Consider the following 25129-nt stretch of genomic DNA (forward strand, 5'->3'; position numbering starts at 1 on the left):
CCTCTCGAATAATAGAGCCAACATAGTTGGAAGATTGTTGGTGAGCATTCAACGCTAAAACCACATTTGAAGCATCTCGATTCTCGCTATAAGATTCAGTAAAAGACATGTCTTTTGCAAATTCCAAACCCTTCCGCATAGCTAAGGCTTCGCAACCTTTGAATCCGGTAATGAAAATACTTGCCAAGAACTAGCACCAACAACAACACCTTCATAATCTTTCACAACAACACCAATACCCCACTTATCACCCTCTACCGGATCCGCTTCGTTAACATTAAGCATATAGAAACCACTAAAAGGAGGTGTCCAATGAACATCGGATATTGGCAAAATTGGACCTCCACTTAGTGTCTCCACCAACACCTTACTAGCACTCTTAAAAATCACAATAGATCTTTGTGCCTTTTGAATAGTGGCAGCCACATCAACATCAATCCCCTCAAAACATTTCTTATTTCTAGCACACCATATCTCATAACACAAAGCCGTAACATGGACTATAATATCCTCATCGACATCAATAATATTTTCCTCTAACCACTTATGAAAAGGAACATACCTGGAATCATGCGAATTAAATACCACACCTAAAGAGGAAGCAAACCATATCTGCTTTCGACCAATGACACTCCATAAAGAGATGTGAAATTGTCTCATTATGTTCCCCCACAAAGAACACACAATGGATCGCTACTTATTCCTCTTTTAAACAAATCATTTTTTACCGGTAGTTTTTCATGTAGAATCCTCCAAGAAAAGTGGATGTGTTTTGGAATACTTTTTATTTTCCATAATTTTTTCCACACTTGGTGATTATTGTCCCGCATTGAGCTATGCGAGTCATCTCGCTTCACGCCTTGCCTTTAAGAAATGGTATGAACTCTTCACGAAAAGGTAACATGGGTTTGTTGCTTTCAGGTTTAAATGTCGGGGGCTTCTACGGTGCGGTCAGAAATTGACTTTTTGAAAAAGTTATTTTGTTTAGTCAATAGTATAATTGTTGATGTCATGTTAACTAGTGTCCCGCCGGTGGACCCGCCTAAAACTAAACTTTACCTTATTACAAATCAGTCATCATACAAAATATTAAGGGGAATTTCAATCTTAGTGCACAAATGGGAATCTATGTGTTGAAGGTGAAAAATGTATCGGTATCGAGGAGGATGTGATATTTTTTAGAATTTTCATTATTTTGTTTGTTTTTCGAGGATTTTCCAAATGGGACGTTTGTTATTTATAAGAAAATGGGGGCTTTTGTTAATTGAAGGATTGGAACCTTGTGAAAATCGGTTTAACTTCACCAAAAAAGTCATTCTCATGACTTCACCGTAGAATTTTCCTTAAAAGTCACAAACAATTTGCTTTTAAAACGGCTAGGTTGTTTCTTCTTCTTTAAAAAAAAAAAAAAACTCAGGTTGTTTCTTGGAATCTTTAAACAGGTTCATCGTATGAGAACAAATAAATAAACATTTAAATCAACCGTGGCAAAAATAAACATTTAAATCAACCGTGGCAATCAAAGGTGAATCAACAGTCGCAATGTTTCAACCATTATTGGTCTTTAAATCCACTTTGTTTCAACCATGGAAATATAACCGTCGTAGTATTGCTTTTCTTTTCTCTGAAGTTAATCACAATGAAGAGACAGAGGCATAACCATAACCCTAACCTTAACAAAGACAGACTTAGCAACTTGCCTGATTTTCTTCTACTTCATATACTCTCTTTTTTAGACACCAAACATGCAGTCCAAACATGCATATTGTCCTCAAGATGGAACAATCTCTGGAAACATCTTTCCTCCCTTAAATTAAGTTCTATACACTTTCCAAAAAATCTAAAGGGTTTCACCAAATTTGTGTCTCACATTTTGTCTCTTCGCAATGACAAAACTTCACTGCTAGCCCTTGATTTTCACAGTTCTGGTAAAACGGACCCTCGTCTACTCAAAAGAATTTTGAAATATGCTTTCTCACATAATGTCCAGCAATTACAAGTTGATGTCAATTTTTTAATTTCACAATTTCCCACTTCCTTCTTTTCATGTGACACATTAACGTCCCTTAACCTCAAACTTGACTATTATCCTCGTCACAATTTATTTCCTAATTCTCTGAATTTACCACAAGTAACCAACTTGTCTCTACATGGCTTTATCTTTTGTGGTGGTGATGATGGCTGCGTCAATCCCTTTTCGACATTAAACAAATTGAATAGTTTGGCTATTTCCGGTTGTATAGTTCGTGATTATTTAAACCTCTGCATATTGAATGCGACACTAGCCAATTTAACAATACGAACCTACTGTTACAAGTCTGAGATGAAATTTCAGTTATCCACTCCAAATCTTTGTAACTTTGTTTATCGTGGGCCTGTTCCTTTTCAGAAACTTTGTGCGAGCAATAACAATCTCCCTTTAATCGAACATGTAAAACTTAATGTAGACATGTGGGTAACTGACGTAGAGAATCCTATGTTTCTGCTCAACTGGATGATCGAACTTACAAATGTCAAATCATTGTCAGTCAATTCAATGACTCTTAAGGTAATTTAATGAATGTTTGTTTTGAGAAAATTATCAGTTTTAATTTTTGATTACAAGACTTTTTCTTTCATACTTGCTAATTTAGAGTCTTCCGTCACATTGATTAGGTTCTCTCCTTAGTTCCGGATTTATCGAAGATTGAGTTCCCTACCTTGTATAACTTGAAGTCACTTAAATTAGAAATGGGAGTTTCATCCATACCTAAAGAATTAGTGGAATTTTTGCTTCAAAATGCACCATCAGCAAAGGTTTACATCTGACCTCATTAAGGTAAATGTCCATCCAACTTTTAAACACAATTTTTCTGGTTTGCTTTTTTGCCTTCTTCTATTTATTGTTTCCCTCGGTCTCTATTTACATGTTTGATAGAATGTTAATTATATTGTCTAACTCATTTGAATTATTTTCCTTATACATGTTTGGTAAAATGTTAAGTTGGTGAGTTTTGGAATCGTCTCATTGATTTTTTTTGTTCTTATTTTCCTTTTGATTGGTATCTGTTTTTGTTTTCCGTTTGTGTGCAATATAGTGCCTCTAAAATTTTAAAGATGCTGACCTAAGGATTGACTTCATATTTTCTTGATATTTTCTTATTTTCCTTTTAATTATTATCATCAGCTTTTGTATTGTTTGATAAAATGAAAATGGCCTACTTGTGTGAATACATATATGGCTTGTAATATGAAAATGGCCTAGTTTGTGATAAGATTGCAAGTAGTTTTTCATTAGTTCATTCATTTCTCTTTATTAGTTTGATATAATAATGTGTGAATATGTGTCTAACTCCTTTGAATTTTTTCGTTAATTCTGATTGATAGAATGTTAAGGAATAGTCTTACCAATTTCTTGCTTCATATCCCCTCTAAAATATTAAAGATGCTGACTTCCTATTTTCTTGATTTTTGGATGTATCATGTATTGTGTAAATGACTTGCTTGTAATATGAATTTGTGGGAAGTGAATATAAGTACATACTCTTTTTTTTTTCTTTCAAACATAAGTCCATATTCTTAATGGTTTTGTTATTTTATCAGGTGAAACCAAGTTCCTATGAGAAGAAAAGTTATAGAAATGGGTTTTGCAGAAAAGTTATGACTTGCAGTAGTTTTTTCACAAGAGACCGGAATAAGCTTGGATGCAGTTTAATGCGAAGAATTTTTCCACCAGAAATATTTACCTAGCTATAGATAGGATATTTAAAATATATTTGTTTTCCTGTAACTTACTACTAAATTATCATTTCTATTTTTATTTCATTTATTATGTATACTTTAAGGGGATTTATATATTTCAACAGTTTTTGGTCATGCATTTGATTCTTTTATCTTAATTTGTAGGCCATCTTATTTTTGTCAGTTTTAGGTGCCTTTGAGCAATTACTAGGTGCCTTAAGTGCAATTTTCTAATTGTTTTAATGAGGACATAATAACGTAATTCTCCTATAGAACAAAAAATTCCTCAAAACAACCCAAGAGGATCATATTTTTCGCACATGGGCAAGAATTCCAGATAAAAGGAGACTCAAATGTCTATCCAATTTTTTTAATAATAAAGGGTTGTTGGAATCCTCCTATGTCACTATATAGTTTATACAACAATAATATTTAGACATCCTTTATTTTCCCCTATCTATTCAACATGTTTTATATATCTTTATCTCTCACTTCTTGCTATCCCTTCATTACACAAACATTTTCCTAGGAATTTATGTTAGAATGTGTTACACCAGGAGATCTCTCTCAGTAGGCGTGACTCGTGATGCGTGTAACACCAGGATCTGCATTAGGGACAACAGGTTCTGCATGAGAGACAACAGGAGATCTCTATCCGTTATTTCTAATACCAAATATAAGCTATTATTTATCATATCAAAGGGACAATAATATGTAAGCCCTGAATGTTCACATGGAAGTAGCTTGCAAGAATAGCACTCCAAATGCTGAACAGAAGTTTCATAAGACACGATAATATAATTAGTAAAATGAGAGAGTAGATATAATAATAAAGTAACAAGGCAGTGAATCAAACCGATTTGATTATTGGTTTAAAATGAAGGCTTCTTGTCTCAAAATCAACACTATCACAAAGATAAAAATTCTAAATTTCTTTTACTCATCAAAGTGCTTTTTTTGCTAGTTGTTGTGTTCTACCTCAGTAAGACAAAAAAAAGTACGATTAATTTAGTAAGACAAAAAAAAAAGTACGATTATATTTGCAATTCAAGGTTGCTAATTATTCTTGTAATAATCGGTTAGTAGATTTTAGGAAACACTGGGGTAGTGTTTTCACGCTGGAGTATATTATGCGTCTGATACGACACCGAGTAGAGTGTACGAGGTTAGGAAAAATGAAGGGAAAAAAGAAGGAAGGGACATTGTGAGGCTATTTAAGAGGAGTAGCACTTAACAAAGCACATTGTGAGGCTAAAATTATACCACCATTTTGCATGCCGTAAATGTCACTAACAGAAAATCCCAAACTATCCATCCCATCATTCTTAGTAAAAGGCTTTGAAACAAGGCATTGTAGGAAGGAATGGAAGTCTTGGTGGAAATATTGAGAATGCGACCAATATCATGTAGTTTCTTCTTTTCTTGGACATAAGATGCAATGCTGTTGAAGGAGGGACAGATCTTCAATTACAACTTCATTCTTTGGAAAGTCAATACCATTTGTGGGTGCTAGAGTAAATGAGAAATCTGGCTCCTCCAAATAGGTATTTATGGTGTCTAGTAACAAACACCAAATAGCCCCGGCTACTGATATTTGAAATTTCCCAGAGTACTCACTACACCATATGAAACATGTGTAACAGCTGCTTACTTACACTATACACCATATGAAACAAATGTAGGTACAGAACATTTAACAAATATCATACAGAAATATTAGTGGTACTGAACATTTCCATATCATACAGAGAGCATTTGTGTTTTACTCAGTATTGCTTGGTTCTCCCCATAAATCTTCAACAAAAACACAGAAACATGTAATCAGGACATGAAGTTTCATAGGGAAAAACACTTCAACTGAGAAAGACGGAAGAAAGATCAAGATGTTAAAGAGGAAATGAAGAAAGAAATATAAGAAATAACAATGAAATAGTAGAAACATGAATCTAAATAATGCTACCCAAAATAGTTACATATCTTTTGGGGGTAATGGTTTGGTTTGGTTCGATTTTCAGTCAAAAAATTGTCCGAATCGATGGAATCTTAGTTGGTTTGGTTTTCACTCTTTTTTAAAAAAGGAACCGAATCAAATAAATCGGTTTAGTTCGGTTTGTTTCGGTTCGGTTGATTGGTTTATTTGAAATACAATTAAAAAATATTCATATTCTTATAAGTTTCTATTTCGTGCATACGACATATATCATACTAAAATATTTAAGAGAATTTTGTATTTCATATTGTGTTTTTTCGTGTTATCTAATTTTTAAACAACATTTTATAACTAACCTTACTCAATATTCATACATCTAAGATCCATCCATCCATCATTCATCAAACACAATTTCATCAAACTCAAATATTTCAATCATCCATGATCTATATACATACATCCATCATTCATCAAACACAAAAATTTCAAAAAAAATAAATATATAATCTTGAAATTAAAACATACTCAAAGAGTTGAGTGATAATGAGATGATGATGGAAGAAAGTGAAGTATTTTTATGTTGGGATTTAATTTTGGTCTTAATCATAAGATTGTGAGGAGCGATAATATTAGTAAAATGGGAAGTGGGATTACCATCGGATCGGTTCATCGGTTCCTTGAATCTCAAAATGAAAAACCGATAACCAAACCTAACAAGGTCGGTTTAGATTGGTTCGGTTCAGTTTTAAACCGAACCGTACAAGATCAGTTCCTTTTTTGGTTTGGTTTGGTTTCGTCGGTTTTGTCCGAACCGCTTACACCCCTACAGGTCTTACTTAAAGTTTTTTATATCTCAATATCAATCCCACAAATTTGGCATGAAGCCTAAAAAATATTGTATAATTCTTCGTGTAACTTCTAATTGTATTTTTTCTCTTCTTTCAAGCTGCTACTCTTTCTTATTTCAAGCTTCACAATGAGAAGAAACACAAATTTTGAAATATATACCAATTAAACTCGAATCAAGATAAAGTGCCCCTTCGAAAAATGAGAACAATCTTAAGAATAGTCTCGTTTTTTATGTTTTATGCATTTGTAAGAGTTAGAGGTTAGAGTGGTGGAAACTACATATTAGAGTGGTCTTAGTACCATATTAGAGTGATCTTAGTACCATAATAGAATGATATCAATACCATGTTTGAATGGTCTTAACACCATATTTGAAGGTGTATTTCTAGAACGGATCCTAATATGTAGCAGGACTCGATATAGTATTAGCCGAGTTGTTTTTCCCGGGGCGTCGTAGTTGATAGTCTACTTGCACAATTTTCGGCAATGTAGCGAAACGTCTTAAATAGAGGGACCTAGTATAAGACTCAACCAAATAATCTCTTCGGTGACCAACATCTTTTTAACTAATTTTTTACTATTGTTCCAATAGTTCTCTCGTCCATTTTTCTGCTATTACTCCCCTATGACATTACATAACGTTCAATACACGTGGATGTGACACATGTAGGGTTAACTGTCATGTCATATGGTGTAACAATAAAAACAAACGAAGAGGATAATTGACTAACATTTGACAATTTTATATGGGTTTTTTTTGAAATTTCCTAATAGTTGGGGTTTTTTGAAATTTCCTAATAGTTGGGGTTTTTGACGAAAATTACAATTTCGGAGGATTTTTGCCTATTTACTAAAAACTTCTTTAAAATAAAAAATAGTGGCAAAAAAATAGGTAATTTTATTTGGTGATAAAATTAATGTTTTACTAAAAACTTCTTCAAAATAAAAAATAGTGGCAAAAAAATAGGAAATTTTATTTGGTGATAAAATTAAAGTAATATAGATATATGTCGTTTGTTGATTCCAACTCCATCGTGAAATCAATAATCTCGTTTCTTCAATCACTTCTTTGTATCAACGATACAACACTTTGCTTCAGTGCCGCCGCATAATTGCAATTTTTGTTCTGTGTGTGATAATCACGATGAAGAGACAAAGGCATAACCCTAACCCTAACCCTAACCAAGACAGACTTAGCGACTTGTCTGATTGTCTTCTACTTCACATACTCTCTTTTCTAGACACCAAACTTGCACTCCAAACATGCATATTGTCCCCAAGATGGAACAATCTCTGGAAACATCTTTCCTCCCTTAAATTTAGTTCTATACACTTTCCAAAAATCTCAAGGGTTTTACCAAATTTGTTTCTCACGTTTTGTCTCTTCGCAATGACACTACCTCACTGCTAGCCCTCGATTTTCACCGTTCAGGTACAATGGACCCTCGCTTACTCAAAAGAATTTTGAAATATGCTTTCTCACATAATGTCCAACAATTACAAGTTGATGTCAATTGTTTTAGTCCACAATTTCCCCCTTCCTTCTTTTCATGTCACACATTAACCACTCTTAAACTCACAATTGACTGTTATTCTCATCAAAATTTATTTCCTAATTTTCTGAATTTACCACAAATAACCAACTTGTCTCTACATCGTTTTATCTTTTGTGTCGGCGATGATGGTCGTGTCAATCCCTTTTCAACGTTAAACAAATTAAATACTTTGGTCATTACCGGTTGTATAGTTCGTGATTATTTAAACCTCTGCATAGTGAGTGCCACACTAGCCAATTTAACAATAAGAACTGGCTTTTCCAAGTCTGAGATGAAATTTCATTTATCCACACCAGGTCTTCGTACCTTTTTATATCGTGGGCATGTTCCTTTACAGAAACTTGGTTCGAGCAATAGCAATCTCTCTTCTATCGAAGATGTAAATCTAAATGTAGGAATGTGGTTAACTTACGCAGATAATCCTGTGTTTCTACTCAACTGGCTGGTTGAGCTTGCAAATATCAAATCATTGTCAGTCACCTCAAGAACTCTTAAGGTAATTTAGTGAATGATTGTGTTTGAGAAAATTTATCAGTTTTCATTTTTTATTACAACATCTTGTCTCCCATACTTGCTGACTTGAAGTCTTGCATCATTGATTAGGTTCTTTCTTTAGTTCCTGATTTATTGAAGGTTGAATTCCCTGCCTTGTATAACTTGAAGTCACTTAAAATAGAAGTAGTAGCTTCATCCATACCTAAAGGATTAGTAGAACTTTTGCTTCAAAATGCACCATCAGCAAAGGTTGACATCTTACCTTATGAAGGTAAATGTCCTTTCAACTTTTAAAACACAATTTTTCTGGTTTGGTTTTTTCCTTCTTATATATTTGTTTCCCTCGGTCTCCATTTACATGTTTGATAGAATGTTGATTATTTGTCTAACTCGTTTGAATTTTTTCTGTATACATGTTTGATAAAATGTTAAGTTGATGAGTTTTCGAATTGTCTCATTTGAATATTTTTGATTGCTATCAGCTTTTGTTTTCCGGTTGTGTGCAACATAGTGCCTCTAAAATTTTAAAGATGCTGACCTAAGGATTGACTTCATATTTTCTTGATATTTTCTTATTTTCCTTTTGATTATTATCATCAGCTTTTGTATTGTCTGATAAAATGAAAATGGCCTACTTTTGTGAATACATATATATATGGGGATGTTTATACAAGTTTGTACTCTTAAATGGTATTATGTTTTAAGTTGAAACCATAACCAAGTTCACTGAAGAATAGAGCTTATATATGTTGGGTTATTTTATTGATTCTTTTATTATTTGATACAATGCTCTCTCTCTTCTCTCTCTCTCTCTATATATATATATATAGACACACACACTGACACAAATGATTGTTGGACTTCAATGGTTCAGTTGGAAGAAAGCAAAAATTCTCCTTTTCTTTTAAGATTTTTCAAAAGCTTTCTGCTTGGTTTAGTTGTTGCATTGAGGCGGAATCAGTTTGGTCATTTATATGCGGAATTATCTTATGTACTTTCATATGGAAACTAGTTACAAACCCGTGCTTCGCACAAAGTTGAATAACATATCTTGTAAAAAATTTGTTTCAAAAGAAAAATGAGCAAATTAATGAATATTGCATAAACTCGGATATTCTAAATAAATAACTTTTACCGGATTTTTAAAAAACTTTGTTATAAAGGAGAAATGAGCAAATTAAGGAAAATAGCCGCATCTTTCTAAGAAATTGCCGACGTTCATAAATGTGAAAATCAAGCAAGCATATTACACAAATCTCATTTTGTTCAAGAGTATGGAAAATAACATTATAATTAACATGATACTAATTAGAACCAATGAAGGAACCAACAATGTGCATATTAACGTTACATAATAGTTAGGTTTATAAAAGAGACCGCAAGTGTCATAGACTAACCAAAAAGGGATTTTTGCCAATATTTACATCGTACAAAATGAAAAGAATAAATGGCATCCCAAAGTCAAGATAGTTTACGATTACAAATTCAAAGCGATACGCCAAAATAGCAGAAGTTCAAATAGTTCAAGCAAAGACCTACTTTGGAACAACTCGAACGTGCAAGTTCTTCGGTGACTTTTCGAGATCAAAGATGAGCTTACCACCTTCTTCCATCACACGTTCTCTGCAAATTGAACCACCGCCCACCCAAGTATTTTTCATAGCTTGCTCTTTCGGCGGTAATGAGGCGACACTTACACTTTCTCTCGTGTCTCGGTCATCAATGAGAGTGATTGTTTTGCGCTTTTCTTTTAGAATTGTTCTTGACACCTCGCTTGGGAAATGCTAAACAGTAAATAACCGCAATATTTGTCTAATGCATATTAACATGGATAAAATGTATAAAAATATAGTTACATATAATTTATAAAATGAAGGTAGCATAACTGATTTTAAGCTAAAGAAAATGTACCATGACTTCTAATTTATCTTCCTATTATCTTCTTATAAAGTCTAGATAAATGCATGCATGTGGACTATATGTACCCCGTTGGGCGTTGGCCAATTAACATTGTTGAAACAAACGGAAATTAAGCATCGCTCCCGCATGTGCATCTATAGCTAGAACCATTTGACATTGATGTCTTCGAACATTTGGTGCAACTCTAATAATATTATCCAAACTCGGGTTAGGATTGAATTTAGTTGTTTTTCAAATATTGATGCGGTATGTTTACTAACACAAATTATGCACATGAAATAAAGAATAATGCAATATGTATTTTTAATTTGTGCGTAAAAAAATTCAAAGCATGTTTGTGCATAAAAAAAAGTGCAGTACCTTTCGACTAAGTTTATAATTTCAACAATTGGCCTAACTTGAGACAGATTGAAAAAATCGTTGTACGAAGTGCGTTGAGAAGAAGCCGAACTCGACTTAAGTTCGACCGAAGCTTTGACTCGAGCTTGAGAAGTGTTAAGGTCACGAAAACAATTCAAGAAACATGGTCAAAAAACAATCAAATCAGATTGTGAAATAATAAGTTACTCTAACACTCGTATTGTGAAATCATAATGCAAACCGACTAAGTCTTAAACTTCTCAACAATCGGATGATGTAGGTTGATGAGCAGCCTCGAACCCGACCAATTGTTACATATATTTGGGTTGCCATTGACTACAAAATGAAAGCAAATAACTCAAGGTAAATAGATGGTAAATGATAAAGCTACGAAGTATTTTTCCCATAGTGTTACATCAACCATATTCCCACCGCATAAGCAAATACATCTTTCGTGTCATTATCAAACTTATACAAAATCCTATCATCCGATGCCGACAAATTAGAAAATAATACCTTTTATCTTTCAACACAATGTTCGTACACGGCTTCTTTCTAGTCCCAATTGACGTTGACTTGACAATCTAATAAAGAATCCCGATGATTTCTTAAGAAAAACATTACATCTATAAGAACATTATAATCGGAGAAAACACGGAAATAAATTAAAGCACATAACTATACCATATAAAACGTCAGCTTTGAATTTTCCATCTTGAATTTCCTTAAATGACTTACAACGAAATTTATGAGTAAGAACGTTAGTTAATTTGTCATACTTTTGCACCTTTGTACCAGAACCAAAAACAACCTTAAAGGGATTAAATGCAATGTCATTATCAAACACATGACAATTATACAAAGTATAAGTCTTGTTTTCCTCGATCAAAGCATTCCAATGCTTCAATTCTCTATATCGAGTTATTACATGAACTCGATCACCCTAAATCCGAGAAAGAAACCAAAAAATATAAATAAATCAAAATGTACACTAATAAGTAACATCGATAAATCATAAAGGAAATTACAACAAATCTTAACTAATTCATCTAACCTTTGCATCACAAATAATGAGCTTCATATGTTGATTATCATTACTACCAAATATAATCAAAAAATCCGGCACTCCAAATCTTATTTTCCAAATCTCCAAATCATTTTTGAGATCCTTAATGTAGTCAATCCCTTGACATTGAAAGTCCTTTATAAAAATACAATAATACATCATTTAATTTTATTCCTTTTGTTCATTCGATATCGAAGAAGCTAACATATTTCTATGTGATCAATTTTTGTATCATCAAATCAACCCGATCTTAAATGCACAAATTTCTCGTATCATCAACTTTCTCGGACCTCAATGATATGACCAAAACAAATTTACACCAATCAACTTTCGTACGACTCAATAATATAGGAAAGAATAAACCAAATATGAAAACTGTTACAACTTTAGAATTACTCACAAAAACTAAAATAATCCACATGCATCAATTTTTTCAACTACAAGTACTTAAACTAAAATAACAATTGTGTCAATACCTTACCATGACCTAAAATTCAATCATCATGGCCTCTACTATACTCCACATAACAAAGAAATAATTTTCTACAGTCATGCAACATAACAATTTCGGTACATAATTCACTAACAATTGAAAAAAAAACAAAAAATAAAACCTTTAAAATGCGAGAATCGTGAAAAAAGGAAGAAAAACACCTATGAGGAAGCAAAAACTAAAATAGTGTCGAAAAATGAACCTCTCAAGCCATAAAAATCAGTCAACTCAAGTCATGCATGGTCTCGTAACCATGGAAAAAGGAAGAAAACGACCTCTTATGAAGAAGAAAGTGAAACAAGTTGTTCCCAAATGTGAACTTAGATACCGCTTGGGCAAAGTTTTTTACGGTATAAAAGTTACTTCAAAACAAAGTTAAAATAAACGTCTTTAAGAAAGAAGCTAAAGTTGTTTGGTTTCTTTGTTTTTTTTTTGGTTTTAAAGCTATTTATAAGTTAAATATTGTTTGGCAAAATATTGTACAAACTTTGAATTTTTTTTTATGGTGTCCGGGGTTCGAACCCCGGACTTGGTATATATTTATGCATTGTTCTTATCAACTGAGCTAAGCTCACGAGGACAAAACTTTGAATTTATTATGAACTAACATAATAAATAAAAAAATGTTTAAAATATTTTCTCGAAGGCTAAAAATGTTAAAAAATAAAAGATATTTTTTATACAAATACTATATTTACTCAATAACTTTTATTTTGTGTAACATGAATACAAATTTGTATCATCATATAAATGACTTGTTAAATATTTGAATAGGAGAAACAATTTAAGGAGCCTGAAATAATAACATAAATAATATCAAAATAGTTGGTTTTTTCTATTTCAATTATACTCTATAACAAATTTCGTTATAAGAATACCATATTTTTGGTGTCTTTCAAAAATATAAGAATTTATATTATATGATATTATATTTGTCACATTGTTGGTGTCATGGAAACAAATATGTTTAGTTTTTTTGAATAAGAAAGAGATATGCATAGTTTGTTACAATACAAAAGGTGCAAAATATATATATATATATATATATATATATATATATATATATATAAGTATAATTTTTCTAGGCATCTATACCTTTTTTGAAGAAAAGATATTTATAAATTTACTTTTAATTAAAATCAAAATTTTATAAAAATAATCATACACATTATGCAACGGCAAAAAAAATTATACGCATTAGCGTAACAAAAAAAACAGACACACATAAAACATTACTCTAAACGCTAATGTATGTGTGTATATATTAGCGAGGTTGAAGAAACAAAATTAAAATATTTGGTATCATTAAATGACAGAGTGAATAAAAATATTTGTGAGGTTGCGATGACTAAACGATATTAAAATTAAATATATAAGTGATAAAAAGATAGTAAAATTCCTTTGAAAAAAAGGTAATAAAATTAAATGGAACCTCCTTAAAAAAATTAAATGGAACGGTTAAAAAAATTAAATGGAAGAAAAAAATATTGAAATATTATATTAAAAAATAAAAGAAAAGGTTCCCAACGTGAATTGAAGAGAGATGCTTGTGAAATAAATTGTCGATAAATAGTTTTTTGAAGTAGCATTCAACAACTTTTGGCCAAAGCTCATTCCATTCAATTTTATGCATTAAAAAAAGTGTCTTTTTTATAAGTACTTAATTGATATTGTATTTGGCCTAACTTCGCTTAAAAATGTAGAGAAGTTGAAGGAAAAAAAAACCCGGTCAACCGATATCTTAATCTCCCACAACGGCAATGTAGAAGCAATCGACTTTGAGAGAAAAAATTTGGAAATAATTAAAAATAAAAAATTGGGAAATAGTTAAAAGTTTTTAAAAATATAAAAATTGGAAAATAGTTAAAAAAAATCGGCGAGGTAGCACGCAACCAAGCAACACTAAAAAAAATTATATGCATTGGCGTAACAAAAATATAGACAGACGTACATAAAATATTACCGTAAACGTTAATGTGTGTGTGTGTATATATTCGCGCAAGGAAATAAAAATATTTGGTATCATTAAATGACAACGTGAATAAAAATATTTGTGAGTTTGTGGTGATTAAACGATATTGAAATTAAATATATAAGTGATAAAAAGATAATAAAATTCCTTTGAAAAAAAGATAATAAAATTAAATGGAACCTCCTTAAAAAATTAAATGGAACGGTTCAAAAAAGTAAATAAAATTAAGTTAAATGGAAGAAAAAAAATCATATTGAGATATAATATTAAAAAATAAAAGAAAAGGTTCCCAACATGAGTTGAAAAGAGGTCCTTGTGAAAGCTCATTCCATTCAATTTTATGCATTCAAAAAATGTATTTTTTTAGTAAGTATTTAATTGATATTGTGTTTGGCCTAACTTCTCCTTAAAAATGTAGAGAAGTTGAAAAAAGTCGGGTCAAACGATACCTTAATCTCCCACAACGACAATGTAGAAGCGATCGAATTTAGAATTATTTTTATTCTTATAAAATAAATATAAAATATAAAATAAAATAATATAAAATAAAATAAAATAAAAAATGTGATATTTGGATGAGGTGGCACTCTCCAAGGGTAAGTAATAATTGAATTACCAAATTGCCCCTTCAAGGGGCAAAATTGGAAATTCATGAGGCATCAACTTTAATAAATATTTAATAGATGCTTGATAAAAAAATTATACTTTATTGTCAAATTTTGCAATTTACAATCCTCTTTTGATATGGCCTAGTGAGATTTAACTAAAGCCGTTTAGAACTTAAGCTAAAAGAAAGTATGAATTTAGAACTTAAGCTAATTATATGACATTTATCTTCTTGTTTATACTTTACATGCCAATTTTGATTTCTATATGTTTAATCTTGGATTTCTTTTTGAGATTTGACATTGTCAAAGCAAAAGTATGAGTTTCTACTTTCTACAATTTCACTTTGGCAAGTAGCAACTTGTAATAGAACACGAGTATTGTATAAGCCAAATTTGCATAAATTTGATGATTAAACCACCGGAAGGTTTGTATATTATTTAATGATTAAACCCGTGAGAGCATTCTCAAGGCATCCAATAATCAGCCTAAACTCTCGAATACGATACTTAACATTAAAATCCCTTATTGTGCTTTTTGGAAAGTAAAGTTGGCGTCGTCTATGGGAAAAGGTAAAACTAGTCTTGACCACGTTTTCCGAATCGCAAATCGTGATTTGAAAACCCTAAAAACCCTTTTGAATCGTAGACCACTTCTACGATTGGCAATTCCAACCTCTCACTTCAAAATCCTAAATCACCCAGATTTAGGTGACCGATCCAGCCATCCTAATGGCAACCCCCGAAGGAGTCGAAACTTTGAAAACTCAAATCGCTCAACTTAGGGAGCAAAATGAAGCTCTACACACTTCGGTGGAAACCATCTAGCGTAAAAACAACAAGAAGAAAAGGACGAGTCCCACCACGGCGAGATGGAGGACCCCGAGCCCCAACCCGTCTCGGCCAAAATCTAGAATGCAGCCGTTTCCGAAAACTTCAAGCCGCCTCACCTCTTGTCATTCGACGGAAAAAGCGACCCGATGGAGCATATCACATCGTTCAACACTCGCATGGCCATCGTCGGAGCCACCGACTCTCTCAAATGTAAGCTCTTAGCAGAACTCTCACCGACGCGGCCCTACGTTGGTACATGAATCTCTCACGATTCTCCATCATAGGTTATCAAGACATGACAAGGAAGCTTATCCAACAATTCTATGCAAGTTGCCACCAAAAGGTACCCGCCACCGGTCTTTTCAATGTCCGCCAAGGACATAACGAATCTTTATGAGGCTACTTTGCAATATTTAACGACACCACCATCAAAGTAATCAACCCCAATCAAGAGGTGTTTGTGGGAGCTTTCCTAATGGTTTGAGGGCTGGACAATTCAACGAATCTTTAGCTCACAAGGCCGCCGACTCCATGGACGAGATCATCGCTAGAGCCGAGTGCCGCATCAAAGAAGAAGAAAGCAATGCAGAGAAGAAAGCAAGAGACATAAAAGAGCGTGCCTCCCGCAACTCAAAGCGAAGAAATTATCAACCACCGTCAAACAAGGATCGTGCGCCTTACAGGAGGCAAGAAAGGCGACCTTATGCACCCTATAATGCCAAACCACGCTCGTACGACTTTACTCCGTTAAACACTCAACCAGAGCGCATCCCGAAGGAAGTTTACGAGTCTAAGCTAATTCCATAAGCACCGGCACCACGCTTTCGTACCATGGGAACCAACAAGAACAAATGGTGCAAGTATCATAGAGCCGTAGGACACGACACCGATTCCCGCATCCACCCTGTGCAAGAAATTGAAAGACTAATACAAAATGGGAAATTAAGAGGATATGCTCAAGGGGAGAGAGGCGAAGACAAGCGGAGGCCGCAGCGGGAAGCCAGGAAAGAGGGGTAGAGAGAAGAGAAAAGACACACTTTAAACACTATCCGATGTAGGAGGGTTTCCTAAGTAATTTTATAGTATTTTATTTTAGCCAAATCTTAGTGATTTTCTAGAACTTTCTATTATTATTTTGTTTTGTTTTATTTTGGCCCACGGGTTTGTTATTTCTTTCATTATATAAGCAGAACTTATGCAGCCTAAGAGACACACTTTTTGATTCAATAAAATTATTCGAGATTTTCTCTCAATTACGGTGGATTCCGGAAACCCTTAATTTGATAGGTTTGTTACTTGCAACCCTATTTTCACAAGTTTTTCGCTTGCAAACTTGTTCTTTTCTATCTAGGTTTAGCGCTTGCTAACCCTACTTTTCCGTACCGCGTCGCTTGGCATCGAGTGAGTTTCTCCCGTTCTTTTCGTAACGTGATTAGTGATGGGAGATTAACCGGTTACCAAGGCAGATTTTGACGGTTTAGCCGCGACCATGAAAACTCTTGCAGCATCGATGGCAGCGTTATCCACAACAACAACGGCTCGATAACAACGTTGACGGCTTAGGTGGACGACCTCGCCAACAACAACAGAAACAACAACAACGAAACGACGACCACAATAGAAACATCAACAATCGAAACAACAACAACCGAAACAACAACAACCGCAACAACAAGGGAGGAGGACCAACTCCGGATATTAAGATTCATTATGTCAACAATCCTTCCGATGATGATTTGAGTTTTGATGAGTAGGAAGTCGTGATCAATGATGGGAGTGAACGTGGGAATCACCAAGACTACCGCGTTAAGGCCGATATTCCCCTATTTCATGGAACGATGGGAGTAGAAGAATTCTTGGCATGGCAGATCGATGTTGATAGATTTTTCGAAGTCATGGACGTCCCGACAGAAAGCGAGTTAAGATGGTTGCGATAAGGCCGAAAAGTACCGCAACCGGTTGGTGGGATAAGCTCGTTGTTCGTAGGCGTAGACAAAATAAACACCCTATTCGAACTTGGAGCAAGATGAAATAGTTGATGCTTGATAGATTTTTACTCGAAGATTATGAACAGTATTCTATATAAGATGTATATTAAATGTGTTCATGGCAAGTGATCCGAGTACACGACCGAATTTTTGCGTTTTTCGAACGTAATGAATTAGGCGAGTCCGAGAATCGAAGGTGGCTCGTTATATTAGTGGTTTGAAAAGTTCATTGCAAGAGAAGATGGGATTACGAATCGTTTGAACCGTTGCCGAAGCGTTCAACCTAGTTTTGAAGGCGTAATTAGTAGAGAAGTCCCCGTAAATTTCTCAAATTTCGTAAGATATTCTCCACGTAACCAAGCCGATGACAAAGAGAATAGTGCAAGTAAATCAAAGATTCAAACCCCGTTAGCAAAGCAAGCAAGCTTCGGCAAAAGGCACCTCCACCAAAGCCCCCATCCAAAAACAACAACCCATATGCGTGGCCTCGGTAGTGATAATTGTTACCTGCGGTGGGAAGGGTCACAAGTCCAATGTTTGTCCATCAAGGAAGGTTGCCGGAGTAGCAGAAGGTTTGGATGGTGATGATGAGCAACTTGATAAGGAAGATGAATACGCAGGAGTTGAGTTTGCCGAGGAAGATTCGAAGAGAGAATGAACATTGTGCTTCAACGAACGTTGCTAGCATCCAAAGAGGAAGGCCAACGCAAAAATTTATTTAAGACTCGTTGTTCCGTCAATAACACGGATAGTTGATAATGGAAGCACGGAGAACTTGGTGTCAAAAAATTGGTGGATTATTTCAAGCTTCCCACGGAGCCTCATGAGAAGCCATACTCTCTTGGCCGGGCCGCAAGGGATCTCTCGGTACGAGTTACGCCGTCCCGCAAAGTTCTTATATCCATCGGCAAATATTATAGAGAAGAGGTACTTTGTGATGTTCTTGATATGGATGTTTGTCATATCTTACTTGGTAGACCTTGGAAATTTGATAATGATATTACTTATCGGGGACGGGATAATGTGATGTTGTTTACTTGGGGAACCCATAAGATTGCTATGACACCTCGTTTTACAATTTGATAAGAACCCGAAAGAGAAGGAAACGAGCTTCCTAGTAATGACTCGTAATGAAAAGGAACTTGATGATACCGTTAAGGAGACCGAGTGTTTTTATCCAATTGTGATCAAAGGGCTAATGAATGTTCGAAAGAAGAGATTCCGATACTGTGTGAAGTCTTAGAAATTCTAAAAGATTTCAATAAGCCGATTGCGAGATGAGCTCCCAAATGATTTACCTCCCATGAGAGACATTCAACATCGATAGACTTGGTTCCGGGATCTAGTCTACCAAACCTTCCTCATTATCGCATGAGTCCTAAAGAGAATGAGATTTTAAGGGAGCAGATTGAGGATTTACTAAGAAAGGGATTCAACTCGTGAGAGCATGAGTCCTTGTGCCGTCCCGGTCCTTTTAGTACCAAAGAAAGAAAATCAGTGGAGGATGTGTGTCGACAGTAGAGCCATCAACAAGATAACTATCAAGTATCGGTTTCCAATTCCCCGTTTAGAAGACATGCTTGATGAGTTGTCGTGGTTTAAGGTGTTTTCAAAAATAGACCCGGAGATGAGTGGAAGACAGCCTTTCAAGAGTAAGGATGGACTTTATGAATAGCTATTGATGCCTTTCGGATTGTCAAACGCCCCTATCACCTTCATGAGATTAATGAATCAGTTCTACGGCCTTTTATTGGATCTTTTGTAGTAGTTTATTTTGATGATATTTTGATTTATAGTAAGTCCAAGAAAGAGCACTTGGAACATGTGACGCTAGTTTTGCAAGTTTTACAAGATAATCGGTTGTACATTAATATGAAAAAGTGCACATTCAGTATCAACAAGTTACTTTTCTTGGAGTTTATAGTTGGTGAAGAAGGAAACCAGGTTGATGAGGAAAAGGTGAGGGCTATCGGAGATTGGCCTCGCACCAACATCAGCCATCGAAGTACGTAGTTTTCACCGGGCTGGCCACTTTTTATAGAAGATTTATTAAAGATTTCAAAGACTATCACCGCACCAATCACAAAATGTTTGAAGAAAGGAAAGTTCAAGTGGGGTTCCAAGAAAGATCGAGTTTTGCCTTAATAAAAAGAAGTTGTGTACCACCCCGGTCTTAAATCTTCCCGATTTTGAAAAGGTGTTCCAAGTTGAATGTGATGATAGTGGAAATGGAATAGGAGCTGTTTTTTCTCAAGAGAAGAAGTCAATTGCTTTCATTAGTGAGAAGTTGAGTGAAGCTCGCCAAAAATGGAGTACTTATGACCAAGAATTTTACGTTTTTTTCAGAGCCCTTCGCCAATGGGAGCATTATTTGATTCATAGAGAGTTCATTTTGTTTACCGATTAACAAGCTCGAAATTTCTCCATAGTCGAAAGTAATCAACAAGATGCACGCTCGGTGGGTAAGTTTTCTCGCAAAAATTCCCTTTTATTATTCAGCATAAATTTGGTGCTCTTAACAAGGTAGCCGATGCTTTTAGTAGGAGAGCTTCTTTGCTTGTCACTTTAGTAGAAGAGGTTGCGGGTTTTAAATGTCCGAAGGAATTGTATGAGAGTGATGCCGAGTTCAAAGAATTATGGGCTAAATGCAAGGCGCGTCCTTGTGCGGATTTTCATATTCGAGAAGGATACCTTATTAAAGGAGACCAACCGTGCATTCCTTGCTCATCCTTAAGGGAGAAATTAATTAGGGACCTACATAGTGGCGGTCTTAGTGGACACATGGGGCGAGATAAGACCATTGCTAGTCTAGAAGAAAGGTTTTATTGGCCACACCCGAGAAAATATGTTGGAACCATTGTCAAGAAATGCTACACTTGCCAAGTTTCTAAAGGTCACTCACGTAACATTGGTCTTTACATGCCTTTACCCATTCCCGATGACATTTGGCAGGATTTATCTATGGATTTCGTGATGGGTTTGCCTCGTACCCAACGAGGTGTGGACTCTCGTATTTGTGGTTGTGGAACGATTCTCCAAGATGTCCCATTTCATTGCTTACAAGAAGATCGCGGATGCATCCAACATAGCCAAACCGTTTTTCGCAGAGGTTGTGCGCCTTCATGGGGTTCCTACATCTATTACCTCCGACAGAGACACCAAATTCCTCAATCATTTCGGGATTACTCGTGGAAATTATTTAGAAGATCACCGAATAGTAGTTCTACCGCTCACCCCTGCATCGACGGACAAACCGAGGTCACAAACAGGACTTTGGGAAATATGGTTCACCGTGTTTGTGGTGACAAACCAAAACAAAGGGGGACATGGCTTTACCTCAGTTGAATTCGCTTATAATAGCATTGTGCATTCTCGCTACCGAAAAACACCCGTTGCACTTGTTTACACTTCGTCCTTAGGAATGTGGTTGATTTGATTAAGTTGCGTAAAGCTCCCGGAGTTAGCGTAGCCGCTTAAAAGATGGCCGAAGAGATTATAATTGTGAAAGATTCCCGTCAAGGCCAAGTTAGAAGCTCCCGGGTTGAAAAATAAAGTTGATGCGTATAAACGGTGAAGAGTCAAGGTTTTCAATGTGGGGGATGATGTGATGGTGTTTCGCAAAAAGAGAGATTTGTCGTTGGTACCTATAGCAAGCTACAACCCCGCAAGTATGGCCTATTCAAAGTGACTCGCAAGATCAATGATAATGCATATGTGGTAGCACTTCCGCATTCTATGAACATTTCCAACACTTTAAATATGGCGGACATTCATGAATACCATGCAGATGAAGTCCTTTATCAAGATGATAACTCGGGGTCGAGTTCTTCGGAGGTGGAGGAGACCGATGTAGGAGGGCTTCCTTAGTAATTTTATAGTATTTTATTTTAGCCAAATCTTAGTGATTTTCTAGAACTTTCTATTATTATTTTGTTTTGTTTTATTTTGGCCCATAGGTTTGTTATTTCTTTCACTATATAAGCGTAACTTATGTAGCCTAAGAGACACACTTTTTGAGTCAATAAAATTATTCGAGATTTTCTCTCAATTCGGATGGATTTTGGAAACCCTTAATTTGATAGGTTTGTCGCTTGCAACCCTATTTTTAAAGTTTATCGCTTGCAAACTTGTTCTTTTCTATCTAGGTTTAGCGCTTGCTAACCCTACGCTTCTGCATCGCGTCACTATCTCCGGAGGTTTCACAGTGAAGGTGAATCTAGTTCATATCGCAAGAAATATATAAGACAGGTGATGTTATGCCAAGAAGATAACAAACAAGCACCGTAACGTGAGCCCGACGTTTTCTTTTCACCCAGAGATTTTCAAGACGTCGTTCCTCATGATGATGACCCTATGGTCATTGTTGTCCAAATCTTCAAATGGGATACCAAAAGAGTGTTGATAAATACAGGGGAGTTCGGCTGATATCCTATATTACGAAACCTTTGAAAGAATGGGGATTGATTACAACTTTTCGGGGAACACCGGCGTGATTCACTAGAGAGCAGGTTCATGTGCAAGGATACATCACTCTAAGGACAACCTTTGGCTATGGATCTCGATGAAGACGATTCGAGTCGTACCTTGTAGTCAACTCACCCAACTCTTATAATATAATTATCGGGCATCCCATTTTTAATTTGTTAGGGGGATTCCTATCTACTAAATTCTTGGTAATGAATTATCCCCTAGACAACGGGAAACCGGGAACTATTAATGGTGATCAAAAAGCCGCCAGAGAATGTTATCATAGTAGCGTACGACTACAAAAAGGGAAAAGGAAGGTGAACAATGAAGAGATTCATGATGTGAACATGATTGATTTATATCCCGTAGAAGATTTTCGACATGAATGCCCGGAGCCTACCGAAGACCCGAAAGAGATAGCCATCGGTCCGAGAAGCACATCAAACGACCAAAACTTGAACATCTTTGAACCAAACGGAAGAAGCTGCCCTCACAAACCCGTTACGAAAGAACCTAGACTTATTCGCTTGAACCAAACGGAAGAAACCGCCCTCACGAACTTGTTACGAAAGAACCTAGACTTATTCGTCTAGCAACCCTAAAAAATGCCTTGAATCGATCCCGACATCGCTTGCGGTCATCTATATGTGAACCCTAGCGTAAAACAAGTTTTACGTACGCCATGCTTCCCGTGGAAATAGACACCCCTACGTAGCGAAGGGGCAATTTTAATAAAGAAGCAAACGAAGTACGAGTTAGGTGTAATATGGACATGATCGACGAGATAAGGGAGCAAGCTCACATCGAGGGTTCACCGCCAAACAAAGAGCACCTTGTCGTTACAACTCCTAAGTAATTCCCGAGAGATGAAAGAGGGCAACCTAGTTTTGAAACAAAGTTGTCGCCCCAACAAGTATCGAAAAATGTTTCCGAATAGGGAAGAACCTTACGTAATCAAAGAAAAGTTTCCCCATCGAGCATATAAGTTAGAAGAATTGAATGGAGAAGCAAGTACCACACACTTGGAATGTGCGTAACTTACGTCACTATTATAGTTAACATCTTTCATGTTTTGTTTTTTCATTCTTTAAAATAAGGCAAGCTAGACTAAACGGCACCCGTATGTTATTATCTTTTATTCATTAATAAAAAGGGATAGGGTAGCACTCTTTTCCTCCGCAAGGGCCGGGGTTTTTAACGAGGCACCCTATTTTCTTCAAAAGCATGAGCTATTGTTATTTATATTGTTTATTCTTTCACCAAAGTGTCTACAGATAAGAAAGTAACCAATGAGGAAAAAATTCACCATATCGAGGAAGAGAAAAAATTCGCCTAAAACATCAAAATCCAATGAGGAAAAATGAGTCGACAAAGTCGCCGAATTATTTTTTGCCACACCGAGGCGACAAAGGTTGCAGGTGGATTCGAGTCGACAAAGTCGCCGAATTATTTTTCGCCACACCGAGGCGACAAAGGTCGCAGGTGGATTCGAGTCAACAACGTCGCCAAATTATTTTTTCGCGTACCAAGGCGACAAAGGTCGCAGTGGATTCGAGTCGAATTATTTTTCGCTATACTAAAGCCAAGAAACATTTTTACGAGCAAAAATAACATAAGAAAATCATGAATGTTACCGTAAATAACAACATTGCCACCAACAAAAAAGAAAATTGTTTGAACAAGGTAACAAATCCATACGAAATATTCAAGGCTAAATAAAAGGAGCATCACCCCGAAATAAGTTCAAAAAGAGTGCCACAAGCGGTCGCCGTAATAAATTACAATTCAACCAAAATACGATAGCGAAAACACCGGAGTCATTCTTCATCCACCAGCTCCCCATCCACAACGATCTTGAAGGAATCAAGCCCATCGAAATCTATTTCGGGATGAAAGTGAAAAGCCTCGGGCACGAGCGCGTTCAAAGCCCTCGTCGAAATATTCGGCAAGAGCGCCTTTACACATCTTCACCTCTTCCTCCAGTTCTAAATTTCTTTCTCATTTATTTCTCACAGTTAGAAGTCGCCAACTTCGTCTCCAGGTTTTTGAAGCCTTTTCAGCCACCTTTTAGACTCCAAAGCCTTACTCAATCTAATCTGAAGGCCACCGGCCCGGTGCCGCCATTTCTCTCGCATCTTCACTCGCATCCTTATGCTTCTTTTCCAAGTGGAGATGTTTTCTTTCCATCACATGGTTCATCAAGAGAATCCTCGGAGCGGATTCCCCAAAGATCCATCACCAACTCACTATACCGCTCTTCAACCCCGCGTCAACATCAACGTCCTCCAGGGCAACTTTCTCCTCCATGTACCTATAAACAAACGTTATAAACAATATACATCATAATTAACAAAGAAATCTTCCAAGTATCATAAAAATGTCATACCTTGGAAAATCAAAGTCCTTGTGCCGAATGACCGTCACCTTTTCATTCAAAGAAGTAGATGCCGCAGCTTTGGCATTCTTATCACCAAGATCCCCGCCCACGAGGTGAAGACACCTCGCTTCGGACTTACCAGCTTTTCCCTTCTTTTTCTTTGGACATTCTTCGGTCTCAACAACAGTACCATCACCTCGCGGTTTCCATCTCGGTCAACGTCCATACTCACACGACCAGAGCAATCTCTTCCTTTGAAGAAATATCCTTCCTTTTCGCCCTTCGATGAATCGCACCAGCCAGATTTTCCGGTGGCATACCCATCAACCAAGTATTTCTTACTTTCGAAGGAGTCGAGGCATCATTGGTCCTCCAAGGGAAAAGCATAACAAATTCAACACATTAAAAACAACTAGTAAGATAATATAAACCGCAAACAAACTAATTCAGACAAACTAATTCAAACACTCACGCAAATATGCATCCAGTATCTTTTG

At 35.7% G+C, this 25129-nt stretch overlaps 2 protein-coding genes and 2 pseudogenes across 2 annotated transcripts; 3 read left to right on the top strand and 1 right to left on the bottom strand.

The window, feature by feature from the left end:
• The first annotated feature begins 1639 nt into the window (after positions 1-1639).
• On the top strand, positions 1640-2808 carry LOC146922516 (F-box protein At1g60400-like). Its single transcript, XM_085711546.1, has 2 exons — positions 1640-2548; positions 2656-2808. The coding sequence occupies exons 1-2, from the start codon at positions 1640-1642 to the stop codon at positions 2806-2808; spliced, it is 1062 nt and encodes a 353-aa protein (XP_085567672.1).
• Positions 2809-7643: 4835 nt separating this feature from the next.
• On the top strand, positions 7644-9061 carry LOC146922517 (putative F-box/LRR-repeat protein At3g18150; annotated as a pseudogene).
• A 2013-nt stretch (positions 9062-11074) lies between these two features.
• On the bottom strand, positions 11075-15984 carry LOC146922518 (uncharacterized). The gene is made up of 3 exons (XM_085711547.1): positions 15961-15984; positions 11683-11773; positions 11075-11166 (listed from the first exon to the last, which is right to left on the bottom strand). The coding sequence occupies exons 1-3, from the start codon at positions 15982-15984 to the stop codon at positions 11075-11077; spliced, it is 207 nt and encodes a 68-aa protein (XP_085567673.1).
• Positions 15985-16631: 647 nt separating this feature from the next.
• On the top strand, positions 16632-21655 carry LOC146922519 (uncharacterized; annotated as a pseudogene).
• Positions 21656-25129: the final 3474 nt, after the last annotated feature.

Source organism: Medicago sativa, chromosome 5 (assembly GCF_051527215.1).
Source record: "Medicago sativa cultivar Bolivia chromosome 5, Bolivia_mono, whole genome shotgun sequence".
NCBI lineage: Eukaryota > Viridiplantae > Streptophyta > Magnoliopsida > Fabales > Fabaceae > Medicago > Medicago sativa.

What these genes read in the sequence shown, in the direction of transcription:
- LOC146922516 (XM_085711546.1), top strand. Translation starts at nt 1,640, where the DNA reads ATGAAGAGACAGAGGCATAACCATAACCCTAACCTTAACAAAGACAGA. An exon ending in TCAATTCAATGACTCTTAAG is followed by an intron (nt 2,549 to 2,655) that starts GTAATTTAATGA and finishes CACATTGATTAG; the next exon opens with GTTCTCTCCTTAGTTCCGGA.
- LOC146922518 (XM_085711547.1), bottom strand. Translation starts at nt 15,984, where the DNA reads ATGGCCATGCGAGTGTTGAACGAT. An exon ending in CCATGCGAGTGTTGAACGAT is followed by an intron (nt 11,774 to 15,960) that starts GTGATATGCTCC and finishes TCTCGGATTTAG; the next exon opens with GGTGATCGAGTTCATGTAAT. An exon ending in GACTTATACTTTGTATAATT is followed by an intron (nt 11,167 to 11,682) that starts GTCATGTGTTTG and finishes TTCATTTTGTAG; the next exon opens with TCAATGGCAACCCAAATATA.